The sequence below is a fragment of the Glycine max genome, chromosome 4 (genome assembly GCF_000004515.6).
Source record: "Glycine max cultivar Williams 82 chromosome 4, Glycine_max_v4.0, whole genome shotgun sequence".
Taxonomy (NCBI): domain Eukaryota; kingdom Viridiplantae; phylum Streptophyta; class Magnoliopsida; order Fabales; family Fabaceae; genus Glycine; species Glycine max.
Window position 1 is genome coordinate 25,544,505 of NC_016091.4, and position 26,256 is coordinate 25,570,760.

The window sequence follows — 26,256 nt, forward strand, 5'->3', positions numbered from 1 at the left end:
CGAATGCTTAAGTTAGTTTTTAACGTAGAGAGAATAATGAGCGTAGTAAATGAAAATGAATAAAATAATGTGTTACCTTGGGAATATAACTGATTATATACACATATTTATGGGTCTCAAGGTCCACTAGCCTTACCTCTTAATTAAGCGAATATAATATGAGATTATCTGATAGTGTTAATATCGTACTAAGATAAGATAAGCTAACATCCTTAATCTTTGTAGGTGGTGATCGAGAGGGTACTAGGTTGTGGGCGAGCCAAATCCTAAGGTGTCTTCTTGCCTGAGAGGGTTAGAGGTATTGGGCCTAACCAAATACTTGAGGTTTCTTCTTGCCTAAGAGGATTAGAGGTATATGGGTATTCGACCTAGCTAAATACTTGAGATTTCACCTTTGTCAAATAAGATCCAAAGTATTTGGTCAAGCCAAATACCCCAGGTTCTTTCTTTACTAAGGGGATACTAGGTCATGGCTAAAAAGGCATTAGGTCGTCGCAAGGTTCCTAGGTCGTGTTCGAGAGGGTACTAAGTCGTACCAGTATACAAGCCCCCAAGCCTCGAGTCTTTAAGAGGACAAAGAGGATTAATAAGTCTTGTCTTATCAAAGGCTTTCGACTCTACTCTTAGTGGTTATGGCTCAAAGTGTTTCAATCTTTCATAGTGTTGTTAAAGCCGAAAGGTGTTAGGCCATCTTTGATGAAAGATGGCCGAAAAGTGTAAGGCCATCCTTCCTTTGAGGGAGGTGGCCGAAAGGTTCTCATTGTTGAATTATTTGAGTTGTACTCCACACAAAACTTGTTGGGCCATAAATGATCGAGGTTAAGTGTGTATACTTAAGGTCGAGTGGTTGAGAAGTTAATTGAGGGCACGTGGTCGAATAGCCAAAAAGTACTTGAGGTTGGGTCTAATGGAGGTTGATTGATCGAGAGAGGTCAAAAAGTTACTTGAGGTCGAGTAGTCGACAAGCTGAGGAAATAATCAAGGTTGAGAGTATTAGGCTGACAAAATGTTTATTGAGACAATTGTTTAAGGCTAAATGATTCGTAAGTTACTTGAGATTGAATATTAGGTTGACAAAATGGCTGAGATGTTTACTTGAGGTTGAGTATCAAGATGATTGAATGACCAATATGTTTACTTGAGAGTATTATTGAGAAGTCAATTGCAGTCAAATGATTGCCAAGTTACTTGAGACTAAGTATCAGGCTGACAAAATGACCGAGATACTTACTGAGTGATCAAGATATTTACTTGAGGTTGAATATTGCTAAGAAGTCAATTGTAGTCAAATGGATGGTAAGTTACTTGAGATTAAGTATTAGACTAACATAATCACCAAAAAGTTTACTGGAGGTTGACCATTGAGAAGTTTCTCAAAGCTAAGTATTTAATTGAGGCAATTCGCTGAGTTCGATAGATTAAATTTCATCTACATCTAAGAAGCTTTTCAAAGTTGAGTATTTAATTGAGGTAGTTGGCCAAGTCCGATGTGTGACACCCTCTACCCCACACATATATGTACTAATAATAAAAGAAATAATTAAAAAAAATAAACTTAATTCAAGTTTTTAAAACATATTTAAATACAAGCCTTTCAAGAGGGTGGCAGGCTCAATTCACCTTTCTAGCATCATCATAAAACTTTTCTAAATAAATAATAAATTCACTTTGGCTCAAACAAGGCCATCTATAAAACCTTATACCCCAATGCCACATTCCATCAAAGCGTTGTGTTTCGACGTCCTTCAGCACATGGTTCCTTAAAGCAATTCACCTAGTCATCTGCTCCCCCGAACACAAAGTTCAAGATCATCATAGGATCCAAACACAAACAACACACAGGGAGTGAGTTATCACATTCCTAACTAATAGAGAAACAAGACAACTAGATATACATATCATATAAACCAAATAAAACTTAGTTACACGTAATTCACATAATTCCACCACTTTGTCATTCAAAGTTCACTTTTCAATCATCAATCACATTACACAATAATCACACGCTCTGATCAAGACATAATAACACATCAATTTCATAATAAACAATTAGCAAGTGCATGAGACAGTTATGCTAAGACTCAAGCCTATATGCAATGTGGTACCATGTTAGTGAAAAACCACCCTGGGCGCTTAGGAGTACATAACAAGACACACCAAACAATGGGTTTGTCAGGTGACTCTCACTAAGTAAGATCATAGGGAGACCAGTCAGGGTCACGATGTTTTGCAAGAATGCTCCAACCATATGGGATCAGCATAGGCTTAAAGGAGTACTCAAACCCGGTGACCCCCAAGGCCTACACTTTGAAGAGTCCGTCAGGGCCTCTCCCTCCTGATTCAGGTCCAACCCCTAAAATCATTTTAGCACACAGACACTGCTCGTGAATTATACAATACCCATGACCTCACACTCGTGTGTTAAACACGTACAACATATTGAACTACAATTTAACACTGGTTCCTAAATAGGAAACCTACACTTTCTCTTTAACACTGCGCATTTACACTTTTCTCAAGATAACACTGGTCAGGTTATTGTACAATTCTCAACTTACAACACAAATAATGTCACATCAAGAGTTAATCACACACTTATTCACAACCAAAACTCATTCACAATTTCACATCTCATAATGTCACAATCCACCATCACATGTTTTCACGTATCTCACAATTCAACACATGTTCTACTTTACACTTTTACTCAATCTCAATAACAATATTATAATCTCAAGGCAACATATTATTCCATAATTCATCACATATTTCATTTATAAACACTGCTCATGAATTATACAATACCACGACCTCACACTCATGTTTCAAACATGTTTAACACAATTGCGCTACAATTTAACACTGGTTCCTAACTAGGAACCCATACTTTCTTTTTAACACTGTGCATAAATAATTTTCTCAATATCAACAATGGTCGGGTTATTGTATAATTCACAACTCATAACTCAATACACACATCTCAATACACATGTATCTCAAATCTAAACATAGTATTCTCAAACTTCAACACTTGAATAATTTTTGGAATCACACAATAACAACACTACAACATTATTTACATAAAATATTAATATAAATAAATATATAACTAAATCTATATATATAAATCCAGCAACGTATATCATATTTGATCATGAATTTTAAGAAAGTTTTCAATGTACCAATTCTAAATAATTATATAAACACTTTCTCATATATATAAGTATACATGAATTCATATATATATATATATAAATTATCTAAGAATACAATACATAGTCTATTAGAATTCTTTTCTCAATTTCAAATATAATATCAATTTTAAACTATAAAAAAACTAAAAAGCATGAAAAGGGGAAAAAATACAAACTCAATATCTCCTTACTTAATTTCATCAACTACGGTTCACACTCAACACAAGAGCACATTAATTTCACAAAAATTTCTCATTGGGACATCAAATGATTCATCAAACATATATAATTTATATATAACTCATAGTTATAATTATAAGGATAAAGTAAAAATTGTAGAAACACCCCTAAACCCATTCCAATTGATACTCTAAGGATCCCTGCACATGTTCTCACTAATCCCCAATCGTGAATAACTCATCCCTTACCTCTGAGCGGACTCACGTGTCTTCAACCAGCGATAGCAGCATCTCTAGTGATTCCCTGAGATTCCTTCAGTTATTCCTCCGACTGCTCCGATAGAATTTCCAAACGTCAGAGAGACGGAGAAGAGATTGAAACCTCCACTTGTACTGTCTTCATGTGATTCCTTTTTCTCCCTCCACGAATATTATCTCGCAAATCCCAACGGTGGAAGTGTGCGCAATTGAATTTCGAACAATATATCCAAATTTCATGAAAATCCAACGGTTAACGAAGCCGGGATCATAATTTTACCTAGAAAATTTTGGGTTTCGGCGGGAAATTAAAAGGCTACAATGCGAAGGGTTTCCTATAAGCTCAGACATGATTTTGAAATTCCCAACGGTGAGAATGCATGCTCGGAATTGGGTTGTAAACCTGGTGTTTAAATTTCACGACGATCCAACCCAACGGTGAATAAGTCTGAGATCATCGTTTTTCTGAGACAGGTTTAGTAAGCTGCGGGAAAAAGAAAGGGTTTTGAGAGGAGGAGGGGAAAAACGAAGATGAGAGGTAGAGGAGGCTAAAGAGTCAGTCTGAAAAACCTAGCATGTTGCTATTTATAATTAGGGGCATTTACAATCTATTATTTACTCTATTTATTTATTTTTATTATTTTTACTAAAAAAATTTAAATTTATTTATGAAAAAAATGGGATGTTACATGATGGGTTAAATTTCATCCTACATCAATTTTAAATCTTTTTATGATTAAATTAAAATATTTGTTTCCCCTCAAAATTTATTTAAACTAAACTTGCTTGCCAGAAGTAACGAGTTTTTTTTTTCCTTTTTTAATGTTTTTTTTACCGAAACAATGTTTAAGGGAATCGGAAATTAATTTATACCCTTATGCATACATATCTTTGTAACTTATCAATTAAGTATTTGTTAAATACAAATTTCATGATAAAAGAAAAACTTTATTAAAAATGATAGCTGTTTAGTTAAATATTTAAAAATATAATATAATAAAACATATCAGATTAATGCCAAAAGAAATAGTTGAATTTAAAATGAACTACTCAGGAAGTAATTTATTCCTTTGCCGTTGGCAACAAGTATCCAAACTCCTATGATTTCGTGAAGAAATTCAGAGTCGAACAAGTGGAAGAAATTGAAAAGAATACCAAAAATTTAAAAATTCATAATGCGTTTTGCTTATTTTATTGTTATTTTTAGTTAACTTTATGAGATTTTTTTATTTTCACTTTTTTCTTTTCAAATGAATTATCAAAAACAAGAAATAAAATAATAATATATTTTATAATTATTACTAAAAATATATTAATTAAGTGAAAGAATAAAAGAAGGTCAAAACATGGTTCCCATGGGACTTGACACTTGAGTGAGTGACTGTTGTGAAAAGAATAAAAGAGATTGATTTAAGTTTCAATTGAAGTTAGGTAACAAACAAACAAAGACAAATTAAAGAAGGTCTAAAAATCTAAATACAGCAAAAGTCCAAGAAAACAATCAAGGGGTAAATGCCCCGAGGAAAAAGGGTCACCGGATACGTTAATAACAACTTTTTTTTTTGCTGGAAAAAAACAACAACTTACTTTTGTAGTTTATTCAATTAGATTCTCCTTCTCATCGTTTTTTTTATACAAAATACTGTTTTTTTAATATTAAATTCAAATTTGATATACTAAATACAAATTTATACACCAACACCTATCACTATGAATGAATCAGAAATTAAGGTTATTCAAGAACATCAATAAGTAGCCTGTTATGAATAATAAGGGACCCTGATCCAACACCTAATTGTATTATAAACATATTATTAAGATATTTAAACCTTTAATTACGAGAAAACGTGACAGTATCTTTTTAATGATTCAATAATATATAATTAACATAAAAATAAATAATTGGGCATCCTTTGATATAGTGCAAGAGGTATTGTCTATTGATAATATGATTATTTCATTTGTAGTCGCTGATTGATTCCGAAAATCATTCAGAATAATCAAATAACAAATGCTTCTGTCAACCGCAAAATTGGAGCCAAATTTATTATTATATCAATTATCGATAATTATAGCCGTCCTCGTCCGGGCATAGCGACAGTAAATGAGAATGTTAAAAGTAGAAAAAAATATTAAATAATGTTATTTTTTTCTACAAAATTACAGATATTTTTGTATAAACAGAATCCTATTTAAATCAAATAAAATTATTATGATCATGTACAATAATATTCTCCATCAACCTGTTTAAAACTATCAATATAAATTCTTAGAATAATGTTTACTCTGTCATGTTAACAATTTTTTAATTTATGATTATATATTTAATATATAAACAACTAAAAAAGCTTTCTAATTTTTTCGATAAGGTATTTAACAGCACTTGTTATTATTTATTTGGCGGTATAAACACTGGTAGAACTATTAAAAGGCATTGAAGTTGTGACACTACACTTTAATGATCAAAATGCAACTTTGCATATGGTTCTAGCAATGGCAAATGACAAAGCAGTTTTATAAAGAAAAATGTCTCCATCTGCCGCTTTCGCCTTGCATTCGTTGCCTTAGATGATAAGGAAATTTTAAAATAAATTATAAGAGTGAATGGTAGTACAACACTGTCTATAATAGATACATTACTCATACTAATATAGTTTGATTACCATTACCTTGTCACTTTCACGACATGAACATGAGCAATACTGAAAAGAGGGGTAAAAATTCATTTGATCGATGGATTCATATTACGTAAATGGCTTTGAAAAAGAATAGTTGAAGCAAGACTATCCCACTTTCATTCCCCACCTATTTTAGTGCCATGCCAATTACATTGACACTTCTTTTGCAAAGTTTGAGTCGGCTAAGAAGCTTAAAGATTTGTTTTTGGGAAAAATGTAAATTATATTAAACCCAAAATGATACAACAATAAACGGGGCATATTCCGCAGCTAGAGAAAATTAAAAGTCTCCCTAATACAAGAAGGCCTATATCAAGATGTTAAAACAAATGCAACAGATGCGCTTGTCTATACATAAGAAACTTAATCTTGTTAATAACCTCTATAACAGAAAATTGATAATCTTTAAAAATCAGCTTGTTCCTAGACATCCAGATGCAGTAGACTGTAATTGCTATAGCCAGACAACGAAATTTTTCTTGAACACCTGATGTGGATCTGTCCCTAATTAAAGAGTCAGTAATGCACTGCAAAGAAGTGAAACGCCTGCGGAAAGGAGCCAAATCACAAATGTGAGCCCAAACTTGGAGAGATTTCCTGCAAGAAAAGAACAAATGAGCATTTGACTCAGCCTCATTTGAACATAAATGGCAGAGGGAACCCTTGTTCAAAAAAGCAACTTTGTCAAGAGTAAGCAGCCGGTTCCTTTTAGCAAGCCATAGAATGAAAGACATCTTAGGGGGGATTGTTGGGTTCCATATAACAGAACACCAACTAACAGTAGACTTGGCACCTCTAATGTATTCATAAACTTTGTCAACAAGCAATTGTTCATTGGTGCTCTAAGATTGAATCCTCTTTTTGGCCTCTTCCGTACTTAGCTCTTTGGAGAAAATAAAGTCCCTTATTTTAATGATTTTCTTTATCAAAACTGAATCTGATGAAGAAGTATTGTAATTCCACACATCATTCCCTCTGAAATAGTAATGGTGAACCCACCAAACCCATAGAGAATCTTTCTTACAATGAAAGTCGCACAGGATACGAGAAAGAAGCGCAAAGGGAACACCCAAGCATCTAAAAGGGAAGTCACCCAAGCTAAATCCAGTAAGCTGCTGAATATGAGAAAGTTCATGAGGCCTAATACCGGCTAGTATATGGCAGATTTATCAGAGCTGATGGAAAGCCCTGAAACCCTATAGAAGTGCTGAAGCTTGGCAAACATAGTTGAAACAGAAGGGATATCTCCTCTAGATAGAAGCATAATATCATCTGCAAAAGCCAAATGAGATAGTTGAATACCTGCACAGTTGGGATGAAATTTAAAATTGGCATCATCCTTGAGGCTGCTCATATCTTTGGAAAAGTACTCCAAACAAAGCACAAACAAATAAAGGGAGAGAGGATCCCCTTGTCTAAGACCCCGCTGCCCTTTGAAGTGGCCATAAATGGATCCATTGACTGCCACACTAAAGGAAGTGGAAGAAACACATTCCATGATCCAAGTACAAAACTAAGCAGGGAAGCCAATGGACTTAAGCATCCAATCCAAGAATTCCCAGGAAATGGAATCATAACAAATTACAGCAAGATATGGGTATAAAATGGTTGACCTGGGAGGCCTGATCATGCTTAGGAATAAGCGCAATACTAGCATGGTTGATCTGCTTTAAAAATTTTCCATTTGTAAAGAATTCATTAACCGCCTCAAAGATATCATCACCAATGATATTCCAAGTCTTCTTGAAGAATAAAGCATTGAAACCATCTGGCCCTGGAGCTTTATTGTTATCCATCACAGAAATAATGTTCCAAACCTCTTGCTTAGAAGTAGGACAAAGTAAGGCCGCAAAGCAATCGGTGGGAACCTTAGGACCCCTGTTGCATATCGAAATGGAAGGAGTTTGGGTCAGTTCATGAGCACTAAACAAATTCCTAAAGTGATTCACAAAAGCAAGGGCAATTTCATCTTGGGAGGAAGTGTTATGCCTATCCTCTAGCCTTATGGCAGCAATAAACCGGCAGTGCCTGTTGCGCTTGATTAAAGCATGAAAAAATTTGGAGCATTTATCAGCCTGCAGGAGATATCTATTTTTGATGAGCTGAGCGAACTTCATAGACTCCGCTTTTCTAAGCATAATGGTCTGCCCTCTAGTGCGGTTTGCTAGAGCAAGAAGGGAATGGTCCTGAGGATTTTGCTTTAGAGAATTAAGCACACTGTTATATTCAGCCTCAACTAGCTCCACTCGGTTGGAGATGTTGCTGAACTCCTGCTTAAAAAGATTCTTCAATGGAGCTTTAAGAGCTTTCAATTTCTTACAAACCTTGAACATGCTACAGCTATGAATATTTTGCTTCCAGCCATCTGCAACAATTCTTGATAAATTTGGATGATCCACAATAGCATTGTTGAATTTAAATGGAGAATTACCTCTAGGCACTACCAACTCAGTGGTGACAACTAGAGGAGTATGGTTAGAAATAGAAATAAACTCCATAACTTCACAAGCAGAATTTCCAAAGGAATTGAACCAGGCCTGATTACATAAAGCTCTATCCAGTTTGCTCCACACCCTGCCATTAGTCCACGTGTACAAGGGGACATGAGAGTTGATGCTCCCCAGCCCCAGGTCAGAACAACAATCAGCAAAATCTTGCAACTCATAAGCATTGGGCTCAGCTCCATTGAAACGGTCAGTGGGAGACAGAATGGAGTTGAAGTCACCAATAAGGAGCTAGGGGCAGTTCATATTAGCATTGATACTATTTAGATTTATCCAAAGAGATCTTCTTGCCACAATGGAGTGAAGACCGTAGATGAATGAAACCTGAAAGTGCTTGGCAGTGGTTTTACAATCAATAGCACAGTGAATCAATTGGGCATTTGACTCCAAAACAGAAAGATGGATCTTATCCTGCTTCCAGAGGATAAGAATTCTGCCAGCATTATGAGAAGCGAAGTTATGGGTGAAGTGTCAGTCACCAAACTTTCTTCTCATGATTTCCTCAACTGAAACCTTATTCAACTTAGTTTCCAACACAGCCATGACGTTAACTTCCTTGCAGCGAAAGAAGCTCTGCATCGCATGATGCTTCAGAGGCAAATTAAAGCCTCTGATGTTCCAAGAGGCAATGATCATGGATTCGGACGGGAGGAAGCCTCTCAACCCTAGTTACAGCTTTATGATTTCTTCCTCTTTGGACATCAGCGTGCATATCCTCAGTACGGGTTGTCTTTATGAGTTTCACTTTTTTACCTTTTTTCTGGTGTTTTGTTTTCACCTAAACAAACCCCTCTTCTATAGGATCACCAAACTCAGTGTTCCCTGTTTCTTTGAGGTCAGAAGAATTATGAAGGACAGGAACATGATTTGCAACCAGGACATGTTTTCTGTGAGGAGGGACAGACAGATTAGTCTGAACAGTCTTTGGATTATCAGAGGGGCCTGCTGTATTGGTATGTGGGGGCATTGTTGAATCACCCACTTGTGGCTAATCCAAGGTGGGGGAGGATGTGATAAGAGCAGACTTATTCGCAGCGACAGTTTTACAATTAGTGAGGCGGTGCCCAATCATCTTGCAGTGAGTGCAAAAAAAAGGTCTATTTTCATACTCAATCTTTTGCACAAAAGTCATCCTTGTAGGAAGTCTAAATTGCACTTCATCGATGAGCTCCAAAGAAGCATCAACCTCAACTAAAGCTCTAGCAAAAGAAATAGACCCCTTAGAAGCAGTAAGATGGTCAGATCGAATGGGCGAACCAATCTTGGATAGGATTTTCCCTAAGGCTTGAGGATTCCAAAGCTCCAGAGGAAGATTTCTGAGTTTAACCCAAATAGGGATCTTGCTTAGCTCCTCATTGCCAAAGTCAAAGAATGTTGGCATAACCTTCAGAAGTATTTAAAATGGTCTATTTTGAACCATAACTCTAAGCCATTAGATTAATCTTATTCCATAGGTTAAATTTACATCCTCTACACCAGATTATTGCTCCCCCAAACCTCAACTGTTGCGGCTCTATCTCTGTTGTAATTTTTCCATCATTGCATCTCCCTATCTCCTTCTTCCACTTCCCCAATGGTTACTATTTTCAGAACCCCAACCTTTCAACGTCAACTCCGCCACACCCCACCAAGTCGCCAAAACCCTAGTGAGAAGCCAACATCACACACCCTAAGCGAAGAAGCATTCCTCTTTTTGCAAAAAAAGGAAGCACCACAACGATACATGGAACGACCCCAAATGCCATTACATGAAACACCAAGTCTTTAACGTGAAAATATTCATTTTGAGTCCCTTTAAAACTCTTGAATTAGTTTAATGAATGAAAATGCATATAATTTTTTCATGAGTACGAGCATGTCATATAAACTTCATCTATAAAAAAAGATCCTCAAGTCATAAAATATAAAGGTATGCATGCCCCAAGGCACTACATCAACAAACCTCAAACAAATATCCAAACAAAACTCAAGGGTACAATTCAAAGAAATAAATACAACATATATACATGAAGATATATAAATCCTAAGTTGGTCCCCACAAAGACAAAACATAAATAAATGACAAAGGATCTAATCTCGCCCCTAATTCCACCACCAAGTCCACATCAACCATGAGTGACATGCTCCTTAGCGGCTACATCATAATTTTCTCATTAGAGGCTACATCATAATCTGCTCTCATATCAAATGACACGATCATCACATTCAATAGAAAACGTAAGGGTAAACTCATTTTAAAAGGAAACAACATATAAAAAGAAAATATAAGATCAAGATGTTAAAAAGAGATATAGAAATCCTCCATTTTTCCACTAGTCATATACTAATACAACTCCTTAGGTAACACATCATTCTCAAGTCACAATTATCAATGCACATGTCTAACTATCATGTTATGTCATGTTGTCTCTTTACTCCTGGAAGATTTCACCTTTTGAGTGATTAACCTAAGTACATCCCTTACCATAGTTGTACTCTATGATCTAACCATTTGAGGAGACTTAAATTAATCTTGCAGAAGAAGTGTGGTTTTATCGAAAATGGATGAGCGTAGGTAGTGGCTTACCTTTGTAAGGTTTGCAAAGACCTTAACCTATCTAGGGATTCACCTACCCATCCATTCTATAGGCCTATTCAGCATTAGTCACCACGACAACCTCCAGTACTAGGTTGAGGGCCTTCTTAGCACCCCCCAACTTATGAGCCTACTCACATGCAATATCATTCATTAATGCATGCATGTTATGATCCTTCAAATCAATATCGTACATCATCACAAATTCATTCACCAATCTCAACATCATAAGATGTTATAACATCATAGACTCATCATTCAATACGTTCATCACACTCATGAACCCACAATAGTTCAATAAACATAGCAAAACATTCCAAAACCTTGAATTCTTGCAAACAACTCATCAAAAACTCATATGAATGTGAATCTCATGATTTCAACAAAAATTCAACTCTAATAATAAAATAACATAATCTCAACCACATCTCATATCATCATGAATTCATTAAAATTTCAAAATAGTTAATTTTTGCAAGGAAAACAAGCATTAATCACATCCACTTCAAAAATGATCACTAGAATCAAAACTAATCATCGGACTCAAAATGGTTATTGGACTCAGAATTGATCATTGGACTCAAAACTAATCATTTGACTCAAAATGGTCATTGGACTCAAAATGGTCACTAGACTCAAAACTAATCACTGGACTAAAAATGCTCTCAAAACTGATCATCGAACTTAAAATGATTATTGGACTCAAAAACTAATCATTGGACTTAAAACTGATCATCAGACTCAAAATGATTACTAGACTCAAAAATTGATCATTGGACTCAAAACTAATCATCAGACTCAAAATGGTTACTAGACTCAAACTAATCATTGGACTAAAAATGGTCACTGGACTCAAAATTAATCATCGGACTCAAAATGGTTACTAGACTCAAAAACTTATCACTGGACTCAAAATGGTCACTAGACGCTAGACACGAAATGGTCACTAGACGCTGGATGCAAAAGTGATCACCGAACGTGAAAATGGTCACTGAATGTAAAAATAGTCATTGGACACGAATTAGGTAGAATTTCAAATTTTTTGTAGAATTGTCTCTTATGGCTTCCAAATCATCCCAAAACAAACTCAAACTCTTTCCCATCAATTCCAAATACATAAACAACATCAAAAAACTTCACAAATAGGAACTTTTAATCAATATTCATCAAATAAATACCAACCCAAATTTTAGAACTCAAAACCTCAAATGTTTAAACTTCCATTTTATAACAACATATGGTTCATTTTCTAGAAACCTTGAAACCAATTCACAGAAACCTAAGCATAGAAAAGGATAAAGCTTCCCTTACCTATCAAACCCAAGGTGATGACTCTTTGAAGAAGAAAGGAAAAAGGAGTAAGCTTTAGGTCCAAGTGAGGAAATTTCCTTCAATCCCACAACAACCACACTAAACTAGCATCAACTCAATCCCAAAGCCAACCAAAAACAAAATCAAAACCCCTTAAAATCAAGATTTTTCATGGAAGTTCATGGTTGGTTTGGGGAAAACAAAAATGAACTCAAAGAGAGGAAGAAAGAGAGATTATCTCTCTTAGGGCCAGTCAACAACCACTGAAGGGAGGAGAAAAAACCTTTTTTTTTACACAATACCAAAGTTCAAAGTTCTCTAATGGTGGTTTCTTGGAAAATAGAAAATTGTGAAAAGAAGTGTGTCAAGAGAGAGTTTCAACACAAATCAGCATTTTAGGGAGATATATGGTTGGAAAGGTTTTTCCTTCCTACACCTAAGTATCTGCTAAACACACATTCCTTTCACTAACCATCACAAGTCCATTTTTCTCTAGGACCAAACTCACCAAAAACTCACTAAATACATACAAATATAAGCAAAACACCATCACATCAATCATTAATTAATTATAGGCACTCAAATATAAATTTAATTAGTCTTACAATTTAATTAAATCACTTGAACAACCAATTACGAAAACACAACATTACAATACGATTCGCGAGTAGGTCATAACCGAGGCAATTCACTTCAAGCAACACCATGGTTCCATTCCACCCCATGAACCACCCCACTATCATCGCATGCAGTAGGAAAAAACTGCATTGTCGACACCGACTCAAATAGTCGCCCAATGTCGTTGCTCAAGCACTATAGGAGATGGCCAAATAGAGGGATTGGTCGACAGTGTTTAGGCACTTTGTTGTAGTGTTGTTACATAGATTCTTGGGGATTCTCAAAAGGATCATGAGGTGTTGTTTTGTTTTCAAAAAGGTTAATGGGTGAGTGGGTGTGTCTTTTTTCTTTTCTATTGTGTTGTTTATTAGTTTTCAGGTCTAAAAATGATGCAAGGGATCACATGGTGATTGTAGTGGGGAGAAAGGTGAGGAAGATGTGGCGAAGGATGTACGGCGTGGAGGTTGGAGGTGGTGAGCATTGAACGGAGGAGGATTATAGTAGTGAAGAAGAAAAAAATATAGTGTGGAGGGTGTATGATAATAATTTGTAGTTCAAATTAATCTGATGGCTAAAATTAGTGGTGCACCAAGCACCACTTATGAGGTGGTTAGTGTTAGCCCTGGACTTTGTTTGAAACTTATGTTTGTAAACTTTAATCCAAACATACACTTATTGGAAAAGTGGATTAGTGAGGAAAAAATGTCAAATTGCAAAAAAGGATTTTAGAATGTGATTAAAAAATAGAGAAAATGAATTATGAAAAGATATCGCCTAAAAAATAGGTGTAAATATATATCTTTTACTTAAATTAGCATAATGCTATCTACCTCAAAATAGAAGTGGGATAAAGAATTGTATGGGAAGATAAATGATAGAATTCCATTGTTTCTCTGTGAATGTCTTAACATTTTATATATTTGAATAACCTTTTTCTTTTCTTCTGTAGAGTGATTTTCTTTTTAATGTTTTTTGTCTTTATAAAAATCGTGAACTATGACACGATTCTCTTTAATCTTTAGAGGACCGTTGTTAATGTATGATGGTATGATCTATGTTAGTCTTATCATTTATTTATTAGGAAAAAAATGCGTTATGTAACATACAATCTCTTAAATTGTTATTTTAAAACAACAAGTTATTGGTTTGAGTAGTCCTGAACTCAGTCCCTGATGTATCATCATTTTCTCCTATTTCTTAACACTTTTTGTCACCATTTTAATTACTGATTAGCCTTAATTGTCAAATTAATTATGTAGTTTTATCATTTGGGCCTATTGGACTAATTTTGTGTTTTTAATTTAATTTTAGGAGAATTATAAGCAATTGGGCTTGAATCCGGAATTGGGCTTGGACTTGAAGAGAGCAAATAATTTTATCAAATCTTATCTTATCTAGATTTTATCTAATCTAGATATTATTTCATCTAGATCTTATCTTATCTTATCTAGATTTTATTTCATCTAGATTTTTTATTTTATCAAATCTTATCTTATCTTGTCTAGATTTTATTTTATTTATGGGCTTGAACTTAAAACAGATTTGTAAGCTTTGGGGCTGAGAACTATATAACAGCACCAAGGTTCTAGTTTAGGTTCTTCTCTCTTCTCTCTTCTCCTCTCTCTCTTCTTTCGTTTTTAGTTTTAGGCTTTTCTTCTTTTAGACACTTTTTCGTTTTGCAATTCCAGTTTTTACTTTTCGTTTTAGCAACAAAATTTTGTTCTTCAATCTATAATTTCGTTCTCTATTGATTAATGGAAGACTAAGTCCTCAACGTTGTTTTCTCTTGAGGATCAAGCACAATTCTCTTTGAGGTTCTATTATTACTGTTAAATTATGTTCAGTTTTTCCTCTTCACTAATTACTCTGAATTTGTTGCTATTAATTCTTGCTTTCTTAGTGCTTCATTAATTGTCTCTGCGCTTAAGTTACGTTCATGCTTAATGACATAATGAATGCCTTATGTTAAATTTTGCTTAGTAATTTAATTTAGGGTTGGATTAAGTGGTTGAACTGAATAAGGATAAACTCTCGTAACCTAGGATAAGAGACTTGCTTGTGAATCAAGGGAAAGCAACATGTTTTAATTATGATATTTTCTAATTCATATATGTTTGTTGTTTAATTTACAAAAGCAAACAACCCCCCCCCCCCATTCGTTACTATTTTCCTACTATTTGTTATGAACATTTGGTGTATCATTGCTTGTTGGGAAACGACCTAGGATCACTTCCTAGTTACTGCATTTTAATGTTTATTTGATTCAGGTACGGCCTCGATCAAATTTGGCGCCGTTGCCGGGGAGCAGTGGTCCAAAGGTTCATAATAGCTAGTAATTCGTGTTTTATGTTTAGTTGTTTTACGTTTACTTCTTTTGTTTAGTGTGTTTGTGTCGTGTTAGTGTGGTATTAGTATGTTGTGTTAGTGTGTTATTCTGTTTTATTTGATGTCCTGTTTTTCAATTTAGTAGTACCCCTTGTTCAGCGTTTCCCCTGTTTTAGTTTTATGTTTTGCTGTGAATAGTGCTTATCGACGAAATTAGAGACTGATTCAGTGTTACTGTTCACACAACATTACATTAGCGACGACTGTTTACAATTTAATTGGCGATTTTTGTTTTGATGGTTAGGGTTGTTATTTTTGGCTGAATTTTTGTGTGGTGGGTTCTTTTGATTCATATTTTGTGTGAAAAATACCAGGAACACTTGGTGTGGCTGGATTTGAGAGATTCAAAAAAATTTGAGAACTTGTGTTTAGCAAAACTTCAAACGGCCATAACTTTTGCTCCGGGTATCAGAATAACTATTATTATATATGCATTTGGGGTAGAAAAATATTTCCCATATTGTGAAAACTTGTTTAAGCTGGTTGGGGACTCCCAAACTCCAAAAATCAGTCGTTTACTATATTTTTTTTTTATTTTTTAAGTATTATTGTCCAATTTTTCTAAACTTTTCTTAGGTAGTTTTCATAGTTAGACTTTGAATTTTTGTCTGAAAATTTGTGTGGTATCTTTTCATGATTTTAGGATGTTCTTCACAAAATCTCAGCTCATTTTGAAATCATTTGAGTATAGTTGTAGTTTTACCCCCTTGTTAGGTGCTTGTTGAGAAACACATTATTTGCTGCATATAGTGCATGACTAGGGGAAATTCAGGCGATTTACAACCCTTTGATCCTGAAATAGATAGAACCTTTCATAGATTAGTTAGGCATAGTGTGCATCCTGATCATTCTATACATTTTGAGCATTCTGAGTATTCTGTTGCTAGTGATTCTGAATATTCTGATTTTGAGCATTCCACTACTAATTTTTATACTGAGAACATGGCTCAACCTCCACCTCGTGAGAGGACTCTTAGGGAGTTTCACTTATGAAAGCTTATGCATTCAATATCCTGATGAGGGTGTTCCATATGTTCTCAAGACTGGACTAATACATTTGCTGCCCAAGTTTCATGGTCTTGCAGGAGAAGATCCTTATAGGCATCTTAAGGAGTTCCATATTGTTTATTTCACCATGAAGCCCCCTGATGTCCAAGAAGATCATATCTTTCTAAAGGTTTTTCCTCATTCTTTGGAGGGAGAGGCAAAAGATTGACTATACTACCTTGCTCCTAGGTCTATTTTCAGTTGGGATGACCTTAAGAGGGTGTTTTTGGAGAAATTTTTCCCTGCATCTAGGACCACTGCCATCAGAAAAGACATTTCAGGCATCAGGCAACTTGGTGGAGAAAGCTTGTATGAGTATTGGGAAAGATTCAAGAAATTGTGTGCAAGCTGCCCTCACCACCAGATTTCTGAGCAACTTCTTCTTCAATATTTCTATGAGGGACTTAGCAACAAGGAAAGGAGTATGATTGATGCTGCCAGTGGTGGAGCTCTTAGTGATATGACCCCTGCTGAGGCTAGGAATTTGATTGAGAAGATGACTTCCAACTCCCATAAATTCAGTGCAAGAAATGATGCTATTGTTCTTAGAGGAGTCCATGAGGTGGCCACAGATTCATCTTCATCTACTGAAAATAAAAAGCTTGAAGGAAATCTTGATGCCTTGGTCAACCTAGTAACTCAGCTTGCCATGAATCAGAAATCTACACCTGTTGTAAGAGTTTGTGGTCTATGTTCTTCTACAGATCACCATATAGATCTTTGTCCTTCTTTACAGCAATCTGGAGTCAATGAGCAACCTAAAGCTTATGCTGCAAACATTTATAATAGACTCCCTCAGCAGCAAAACCAACAACAACAAAATAATTATGACCTTTCAAGCAATAGATACAATCCAGGTTGGAGGAATCATCCAAATCTGAGATGGACAAGTCCTCCACAACAACAACAGCATGTCCCTCCTTTTCAGAATGTTGCTGGTCCAAGCAAGCCATATGTTCCTCCTCTAATGCAGCAACAGCAGCAGCAGTCACAACAAAGACAACAAGCAACTAAGGCTCCTCCTCAACCTTCCTTAGAAGAGTTAGTGAGGCAAATGACCATCCAGAATATGCAATTTCAGCAAGAGACAAGAGCCTCCATTCAAAGTCTGACAAATCAGATGGGGCAGATGGCTACTCAGATGAATCAAGCTCAGTCCCAAAATTCTGACAAATTGTCTTCACAAACTGTGCAAAATCCGAAAAATGTGAGTGTCATCACCTTGAGGTCTGACAACCAAATTCAAGTGCCTCCACCAGTAGCAACACCTGCACCTGAACCTATCAAACTTCATTCTATACTTAAAAAAGAGGATGAGATAGCTGCACAAAAGAGAAAGCTTCCTAACAAAAATTTTCATGCAAGTGGACCTTCTTCTAGTAATTCTGACTTACAGCAGCATCCTATCCCTCTTCCATCCCACCTAGAGCAATTCCGAACAAAAAAATGGAAGAAGCAGAAAATGAGATCTTGGAGACCTTCAGGAAAGTAGAGGTGAACATACCTCTGCTAGATGCCATCAAGAAGATTCCAAGATATGCCAAGTTTATAAAGGACATGTGCACCCACAAAAGGAAGCTCAAAGGCAATGAAAGGATTAGCATGGGTAGAAATGTGTCAGCATTGATAGGTAAATCTGTTCCTCACATTCCTGAGAAATGTAAGGACCGAGGTACTTTCTGTATACCTTGCATTATTGGGAACAGTAAATTTGAGAATGTCATGCTAGATCTAGGAGCATCAGTTAGTGTAATGCCTCTGTCTATTTTCAATTCTTTATCTCTTGGACCTTTGTAATCTACAGATGTGGTGATTCACTTGGCAAATAGAAGTGTTGCTTACCCCGCAGGTTTCATAGAGAATGTGCTGGTTCGGGTTGGTGAACTTATTTTTCCTGTTGATTTTTATGTTCTTAATATGGAAAAGGAATTTCCCATGGTTCAGTTCCAATTATTTTAGGCAGGCCATTTATGAAAGCAGCCCGAACCAAGATAGATGTTTATGCTGGCACATTGCCTATGAAATTTGGTGATATTGTTATTCATTTTAACATTCTTGATGCCATGAAACATCCATCTGAGGATCATTCTGTTTTTTGTGCTGAGATAATTGATCAGATTGTTGATAATTATATGTTTGATTTTGATTCTGTTCTTTATGGTAGGAAACATCCATTTTTATCTAATCTGCATACTTGTCATTCCTTATGCATTGAATATGAATCTGAGTTTGAATTTGATCTTGTGTCTGATTTTTATGCTAAGAATGAATCTGAATTTGATTCTGGTTCAAATTTTCTGGGTGTTGTACCTCTTGATGTTGATTTTTTAGAGTCAGAATGCACTAACCATGTTGCAGGAAGTACATATACTTCTGACTTGCTTTATGAGGTACAAGCTGAGAAACCTTTTTCTTCTCCTACCATGGTTCCTCCCACTGTTCAGCCACCACCCACACCAGAGTTGAAGCCCTTACTAGCAACCCTCAAATATGATTACTTGGAGGACAAGGAAAAATTTCCAGTGATCATCTCTGCCTCCCTTGATGCTAAGCAAGAGGAAAAGTTGTTGCTAGTTCTCAAGAAGCACAAGAAAGCCATTGGATGGACTTTAGTAGACATTCCTGGTATTAGCCCATCTACCTGCATGCATAGGATACTTTTAGAGGATGGAGCTAAGCCAGTGAGGCAGCCACAACGGCGACTCAACCCCGTCATTCTAGATGTGGTGAAAAAGGAAGTGACCAAGCTCTTGCAAGCTTGAATCATCTACCCCATTTCTGACAGCCAGTGGGTGAGTCCAGTCCAAGTGGTTCCTAAGAAGACAGGTCTCACAATGATCAAGAATGAAAAGGATGAGCTTATTCCCACAAGAGTGCAAAACAACTGGCGAGTCTGCATTGATTATAGAAGGCTGAACCAGGTAACCAGAAAAGATCATTTTCCCTTGCCTTTCATTGATTAAATGCTTGAGCGCTTGGCAGGTAAGTCCCATTACTGTTTTCTTGATGGTTTTTCTGGTTATCTACAAACTCATATTGCTCCTGAGGATCAAGAAAAGACCACATTCACCTGTTCCTTTGGCACTTTTGCCTATAGGAGGATGCCCTTTGGCCTATGCAACGCCCTTGGTACCTTCCAGCGGTGTATGCTTAGCATTTTCAGTGATTTTTTAGAGAGTTGCATAGAGGTGCTTATGGATGATTTTACTGTTATTGGATCCTCTTTTGATACATGTTTGGATAGTCTGGATAGAGTTCTTAGTAGATGCATTGAAACTAACCTTGTGCTGAATTTTGAAAAATGTCACTTCATGGTAGAACAAGGTATAGTTTTAGGGCATATCATTTCCAGTAGGGGCATAGAAGTAGACCCTGCAAAAATAAATTTTATTTCACAATTGCCTTACCCCTCTTGCGTGTGAGAGGTTCGTTCTTTTCTTGGTCATGCAAGGTTTTATAGGTGCTTTATCAAGGATTTTAGCAAGGTGGCACTTCCACTATCCAATCTGCTGCAAAAGGAGGTGGAGTTTGATTTTGATGATCGGTGCAAAGAGGCTTTTGATTGCCTCAAGCGTGCGGTGACTACCACCCCTATCATTCAGGCACCTGATTGGACAACCCCATTTGAGCTAATGTGCGATGCATCCAATTACGCATTGGGGGTTGTCCTTGCTCAAAAGATCTCCTTACTTTAGCTTACTTCTTTTTCGCCATGACTTAGGGTGTTTTCTTTCTTCTGTCTCATTCTTTACTTTTATTGCACTTGTCCAAATTTTATTGATTGCTTTGGTTGTTCTTGATCTTATGATTGTGCTACATTGAGGACAATGTGTTGCTTAAGTGTGAGGGGGGGGGGGGGGAGAAGATTGTTCTTTAATTTTGTTGGGTATTCTAGTTTAATTTTATTAGGTTTTCTAGTTTAAGTTTGTTAGATTCTAGGTTAATTTTGTTATTTTGGTTTTATGTTTGTGTACAACATTGCATGTTCCTCTTTGAATTTTGGGTTATGTACAGGTAATGGGTAATTGTTTTTGAAATAGGAGTTTCTTGGCATTTTGTGAATTGAAACCCTTGTTTTTCTCTACATGTCAAGTTAGTTTTGAAGGTTCGAATTGAAAGTGATAGATTTACCCTTGGTGAGAATTTGAGTCATCATCATCTATTTTATTTGGTGTGTTTTGCCCCATTGATTGCTTGCACAATAGCCTTAGCTTGACTCTTGTTGATACTTCTTGCTTCACATGCATGCTGGGAGATGATTTAGGCATTTTATTCTTATAAGCCTCTAGCCAAATGAGCCTACCCTGAATTAATTCCTTTGATAGCCCATTTGAGCCTATGTTCCCCTTTCTTTGTTTTGAGCTCATTACAAGCCTTAAGTGAAAAACCATGATTTCACCCTACCCTTAAGGAATTTTGGACCTTTGGAATTGTTTTGGGAATAAGTGTGGGGGGGGGGGGGGGGGGGGATTTTTCCATGGGTGAAATTTTTCCGTTGGCCATGCTTGATGATGTATTTTGGCCATGCTTGATGTATATACATATATTGCCTAATCATTGTTTTATTTTTCAAATGCTTTCAATTGCTATTTTTCACGTTAAAAAAAAAAAGAAAAAAAAGAGAAAAAAAAGCGAAAAAAATAGAAAAAGAATGAAGTTGAATAAATGAGGTCTTGGTTTGAAGACTTGGATTGGTTTAAGGACTTGGTTGATTTTGTTTTGGGTTTACTTTTTAATTTTGGTTTTGGGGTTTACTACTTTTTCTTACTTCTCACTTATTCCCCATTGCTCCTCTATTCTTTTGGGTTTTAGCTACTATCCCATACTTTCATCTACCTTGTCCTTGGTCTCATTACAACCTTAAAAGACCTTTTGATCCTCATGTGCATGTGCTTGTGATGTGGTTGTCAATTTTAGAGTCTTGCCAAGTTTATGTGATGTTTGTTTTCATGGGTGCTCTGAGAGTAAACAATAGCCTAGACACTTGAGAGATAGAGTGCATATCTTGTGAGGCTTTATCACTTTTCATTCTTGAGCTGATTTATTATCTTTCCATGTTTGAGATGCTTGGTTGATTTTCATGACAACCTTGACTCTTTAACTCTTTACGTGTTGGATGTTACCCATTCTTTTCATTCCTTGAGATTCATTGAGAAATATATAATTGTTGTTGTGTCTGTTTGTTTCTCTTTAATGTCTCTGGATTTGTCCCTTGCTTTATTTTTTTTATTTTTCCCAGGAGTGCAAAAAGCTAAGTGTGAGGGGATTTGATGTGTCATCATTTTCTCCTATTTCTTAACCCTTTTTGTCACCATTTTAATTACTGATTAGCTTTAATTGTCAAATTAATTATGTAGTTTTATCATTTGGGCCTATTGGACTAATTTTGTGTTTTTAATTTAATTTCAGGAGAATTATAAGCAATTGGGCTTGAACTTGAAGAGAGCAAATAATTTTATCAAATCTTATCTTATCTAGATCAAATCTTATCTTATCTAGATTTTATCTAATCTAGATATTATTTCATCTAGATCTTATCTTATCTAGATTTTATTTCATCTAGATTTTATTTTACCAAATCTTATCTTATCTTGTCTAAATTTTATTTTATTTATGGGCTTGGACTTAAAACAGATTTGTAAGCTTTGGGGCTGAGAACTATATAGCAGCACCAAGGTTCTAGTTTAGGTTCTTCTCTCTTCTCTCCTCTCCTCTCTCTCTTTCATTTTTAGTTTTAGGCTTTTCTTCTTTTAGACACTTTTTCGTTTTGCAATTCCAGTTTTTACTTTTCGTTTTAGCAATAAAATTTCATTCTTCAATCTATAATTTCGTTCTCTATTGATTAATGGAAGGCTAAGTCCCCTGCGTTGTTTTCTCTTGAGGATCAAGCACAGTTCTCTTTGAGGTTCTATTATTACTATTAAATTTTGTTCAGTTTTTCCTCTTCACTAATTACTCTGAATTTGTTACTATTAATTCATGCATGCTTAGTGCTTGATTAATTGTCTCTACACTTAAGTTACGTTCATGCTTAATGATCGTTTATGAGTAATTGGTGTATGTGTTGCTTAATCACATAATGAATGCCTTATGTTAAATTTCGCTTAGTAATTTAATTTAGGGTTGGATTAAGTGGTTGAACTGAATAAGGATAAAATCTCGTAACCTAGGATAAGAGACTTGCTTGTGAATCAAGGGAAAGCAACGTGTTTTAATTCTGAAATTTTCTAATTCACATATGTTCGCTGTTTAATTTACAAAAGCAAACAACCCCCCCCCCCCCCCATTCGTTACTATTTTCCTACTATTTGTTATGAACATTTGGTGTATCATTGCTCGTTGGGAAATGACCTAGGTTCACTTCCTAGTTATTGCATTTTAATGTTTATTTAATTCGGGTACGACCTCGATTAGTCCCCTTAAGCAAAGTTTCAGGTTCGAGCCTTGTGAATGAAAAAAACATGATTGAGAGGGGAGACCCCATTAAAGGTGGTCAGTCAAGTTTCCTAACGAAGATTAGTCATCAATAAAGTTGGTGGATACTCCACATTAATGTTATGGTTACCCAAAAAAAATTGTTATTTTAAAGACATCAATGAAGAAATATTTATTTTTTCATCAATAAATAGATATTTAACATACTTTAAAATTTTGTTTTATTTTGAGATTTCCATATCATTTTGTGGAGAAAATTTTTGTGTTTAAATTGATTGTTTTATATGCATTCAATCCACAACTACAAGTGTACTTAATAAATTATTTAACAAGCTCCTGACAACATTTCCTCCCAAATAGTTGTCAATCAAAAATAGAATGTGAGTGTCATGACTTGGAGGGTTGACAAGAAGTTGAAACAAAAACAATAATGCAACTAACTATGAATTGAAGAAAAATAGTGTTGCAACAAGTTCAAAATGTCAAAAAATAAGTGCAGTGTAACTATCCCAATTCCTCTTCCTATCCCTTTTGCATCTAGAGTACCTCCTCCAAAGAGAGTTAAGTTAGATAGTGAGATGATGGACATTTAAAAAAAGTTTAGGTCAACATTCCACTCCTTGATGTCATCAAACAGATTTCCAAATATGCAAAGTTCATTAAGGAGTTGTGAAAAAATAAAAGAAACATGTTAGGTGATAAACAAGTGAAGAAGATGGGAAGAAATGGTTATGCATTAATTTGGAGTAGTAATGTTTCCTCCATTATTCAACCCACCATGTCATAGAAGTGCAAAGATCCTGACACTTTCACTCTCCAATCTACCATAGGCGAGTGCAAATTCACAAATGTCATGATAAATTTAGATGCTTCAATTAATGCCACGCCTTCCTCAATGTATAGATCCTTGCATCTTGGTGATTTGAGGCCAACCAAAACCATTAGAACTTGAAACTTGATGACATTAGCTCCAATTGGACGAAAAGGGTGTGATTGTAGTGTTTTTAACAATTAAAAGACTTAATTTAAATTTTCAATAATTGAGGGATCCAATTGAACTTTTAATAATAATTAAGGGACAAATTGTATAATTAAGCCTTTAAACTTTGATGGCTTTTTGTTGTGGTGAAAATGTTTCCTATACATTAAGTTGACTAATTTAAATGCCAAAAAGTGGTTGTTGATTGGTGAAACTTGAATCCATGTGTCAAACCATTGGACATGACGGGTACGAAGGTGTCGTATCTAGGATCACAAGGGAATCCAAGTATATTGCGATGCAAAGTTGTTTGTGTGAGTTAAACTTGGATCCTTAAGTTAGACCATTGAAAATGATGGTTACAAAGAAGTTGTATCTAGGACCGTAGGAAATCCAAGTATATTGTTTAGTTGTTGTCTGTGAATATGCACATAAGTTGAGGATGTTTGGTAGTCCCTTAACAAAATTGTCAGATTACTATCACCAATAAAATTCACCTTTTCCAAGTAGCCATTTCTCAATCTTTCAAAAGCCATTATTAACTCATTTAAATGTTTTTATACATTTTCCAACATCAAAGATTTATTCACAACAACATATAACATCACCTCAACAATAATAACTTCACCTCATCAAAAATACCTCGACAACAACATTATCATCTCAACATTAATACACTCACCTCAAATTCTTGTTAAAACACCTCAATTTAAGAAAAAGGCAATATAGGCTAATACACCTTTGAACACCTCTCCTTAGGCGAAAATCAATTTCACTTAAGTGTCCTTGTGTAAGCAAAATCCATAATCGCTTAAGAAAAAATTGGACAGAGACTCATCGAGTCTCAGACCTTCTCCTCGCTTAAGCGAGAAACCAACCTCACTTAAGCACCCTCTCTCATTTAAGCAAGAACCAACCTCGCTTAAGTGAAAATTGAATAGAGACTCATGAAGTCTCTATCTCTCCCCTTGCTTAAGCGAGAATCCCAACTCGCTTAAGCAAGTGAGCAATTCATGAATGTTGCATAATCACTCTTCTAAGCCATCCAAGACTTCCCGTCATGCACAAACCCTTAGAAACACATTAATGCAAGATTTTACATCAACCAAAAACATTCACAAACATTTCAAGATCTCATGCATATATCAAAGCAAGGTAGAGATTCCCTTACCAATGGATCTCAAAACTTAGGTTTTTGAGGAAAAGAAAGAAAAGAGAAGCCTTGAGCTCAACAAAATAGGGCTTCCCTTAACAACAACACCATCTCAACAAAACCTATGTAAATAACAACTAAAAAACAACACAAATGAGGTTTTGCAACAAACACCCATTATGAGTCATCCCATGGTGATGAGAAAGAGAGCTCACCACTCCAAAAATGAGGCCACATGCTCCAAGAAAGAGAAGATGTGCTTGAAATGAGATCAAGCCTCATTCTCGAGAGTAAGTGGAGGAGAATCCTGAGAGAATGTGAGCTTTGAGAGAAAAATCAAGGAAGAACACTTATGGTTTATGAGAGAAATGAGAGTATCTCTTTTTTGGAATAAGGGTTCCTCATTAGGGGTAAAAGGAAAGAGGGAAAAAGCACTCCTCATTAAAGCCCATAAGTTCAACACAACTTAACCCTTCTCTCACAAACAACAAAAAAATCTTCCACTGAATTTTCATTTTATTTTTCAACAACATAAAATAAATTAAACTCTTCTTGCAATTTAATTAAAATAATGTAATCATGTATTAAGAAAATCACAATGTTATAGTTGTCAATACCATTATTGGGGGAGGGGCCGGTGGCCAAATATATAAACATGCCGAGCGGGGGTGGAAGGCTTTCCCATTCAACCCCATACCACCTACTTTACATCCTCTAGTTAATTTCAGTGCAAGTCATCGACTTTCAACCTTAAATTCTAATGTCCTCCTTTTTCTCTTATCGAGGGTTGAATCCCCATGGTTTCTATGTTGGATGCTCTCCTGTAGTAACAGGCGTGTGTTATTTCCTTTTTTGACGACTGCAATATAATCATGCGGCAATTCCCAAACCCGGGGTCTCTTGTTTCTCCATGTAACGGTCTTTTTTTGGCCTCCTTCCC

The 26,256-nt window shown here is 35.6% G+C and overlaps 1 protein-coding gene and 1 non-coding gene across 2 annotated transcripts; both read right to left on the reverse strand.

Annotated features, from left to right (window-relative positions):
- Positions 1-9,801: 9,801 nt before the first annotated feature.
- On the reverse strand, positions 9,802-10,194 carry LOC102667571 (uncharacterized). The gene has a single exon (XM_006603291.1). It carries the CDS (start codon positions 10,192-10,194, stop codon positions 9,802-9,804), a length of 393 nt encoding a protein of 130 aa, XP_006603354.1.
- Positions 10,195-17,008: 6,814 nt separating this feature from the next.
- Positions 17,009-17,115, reverse strand: LOC113001590 (small nucleolar RNA R71). Its single transcript, XR_003266983.1, has one exon. It is a non-coding gene; the product is annotated as a small nucleolar RNA R71 (small nucleolar RNA).
- Positions 17,116-26,256: the final 9,141 nt, after the last annotated feature.

What these genes read in the sequence shown, in the direction of transcription:
- LOC102667571 (XM_006603291.1), bottom strand. Translation starts at nt 10,194, where the DNA reads ATGCCAACATTCTTTGACTTTGGCAATGAGGAGCTAAGCAAGATCCCT.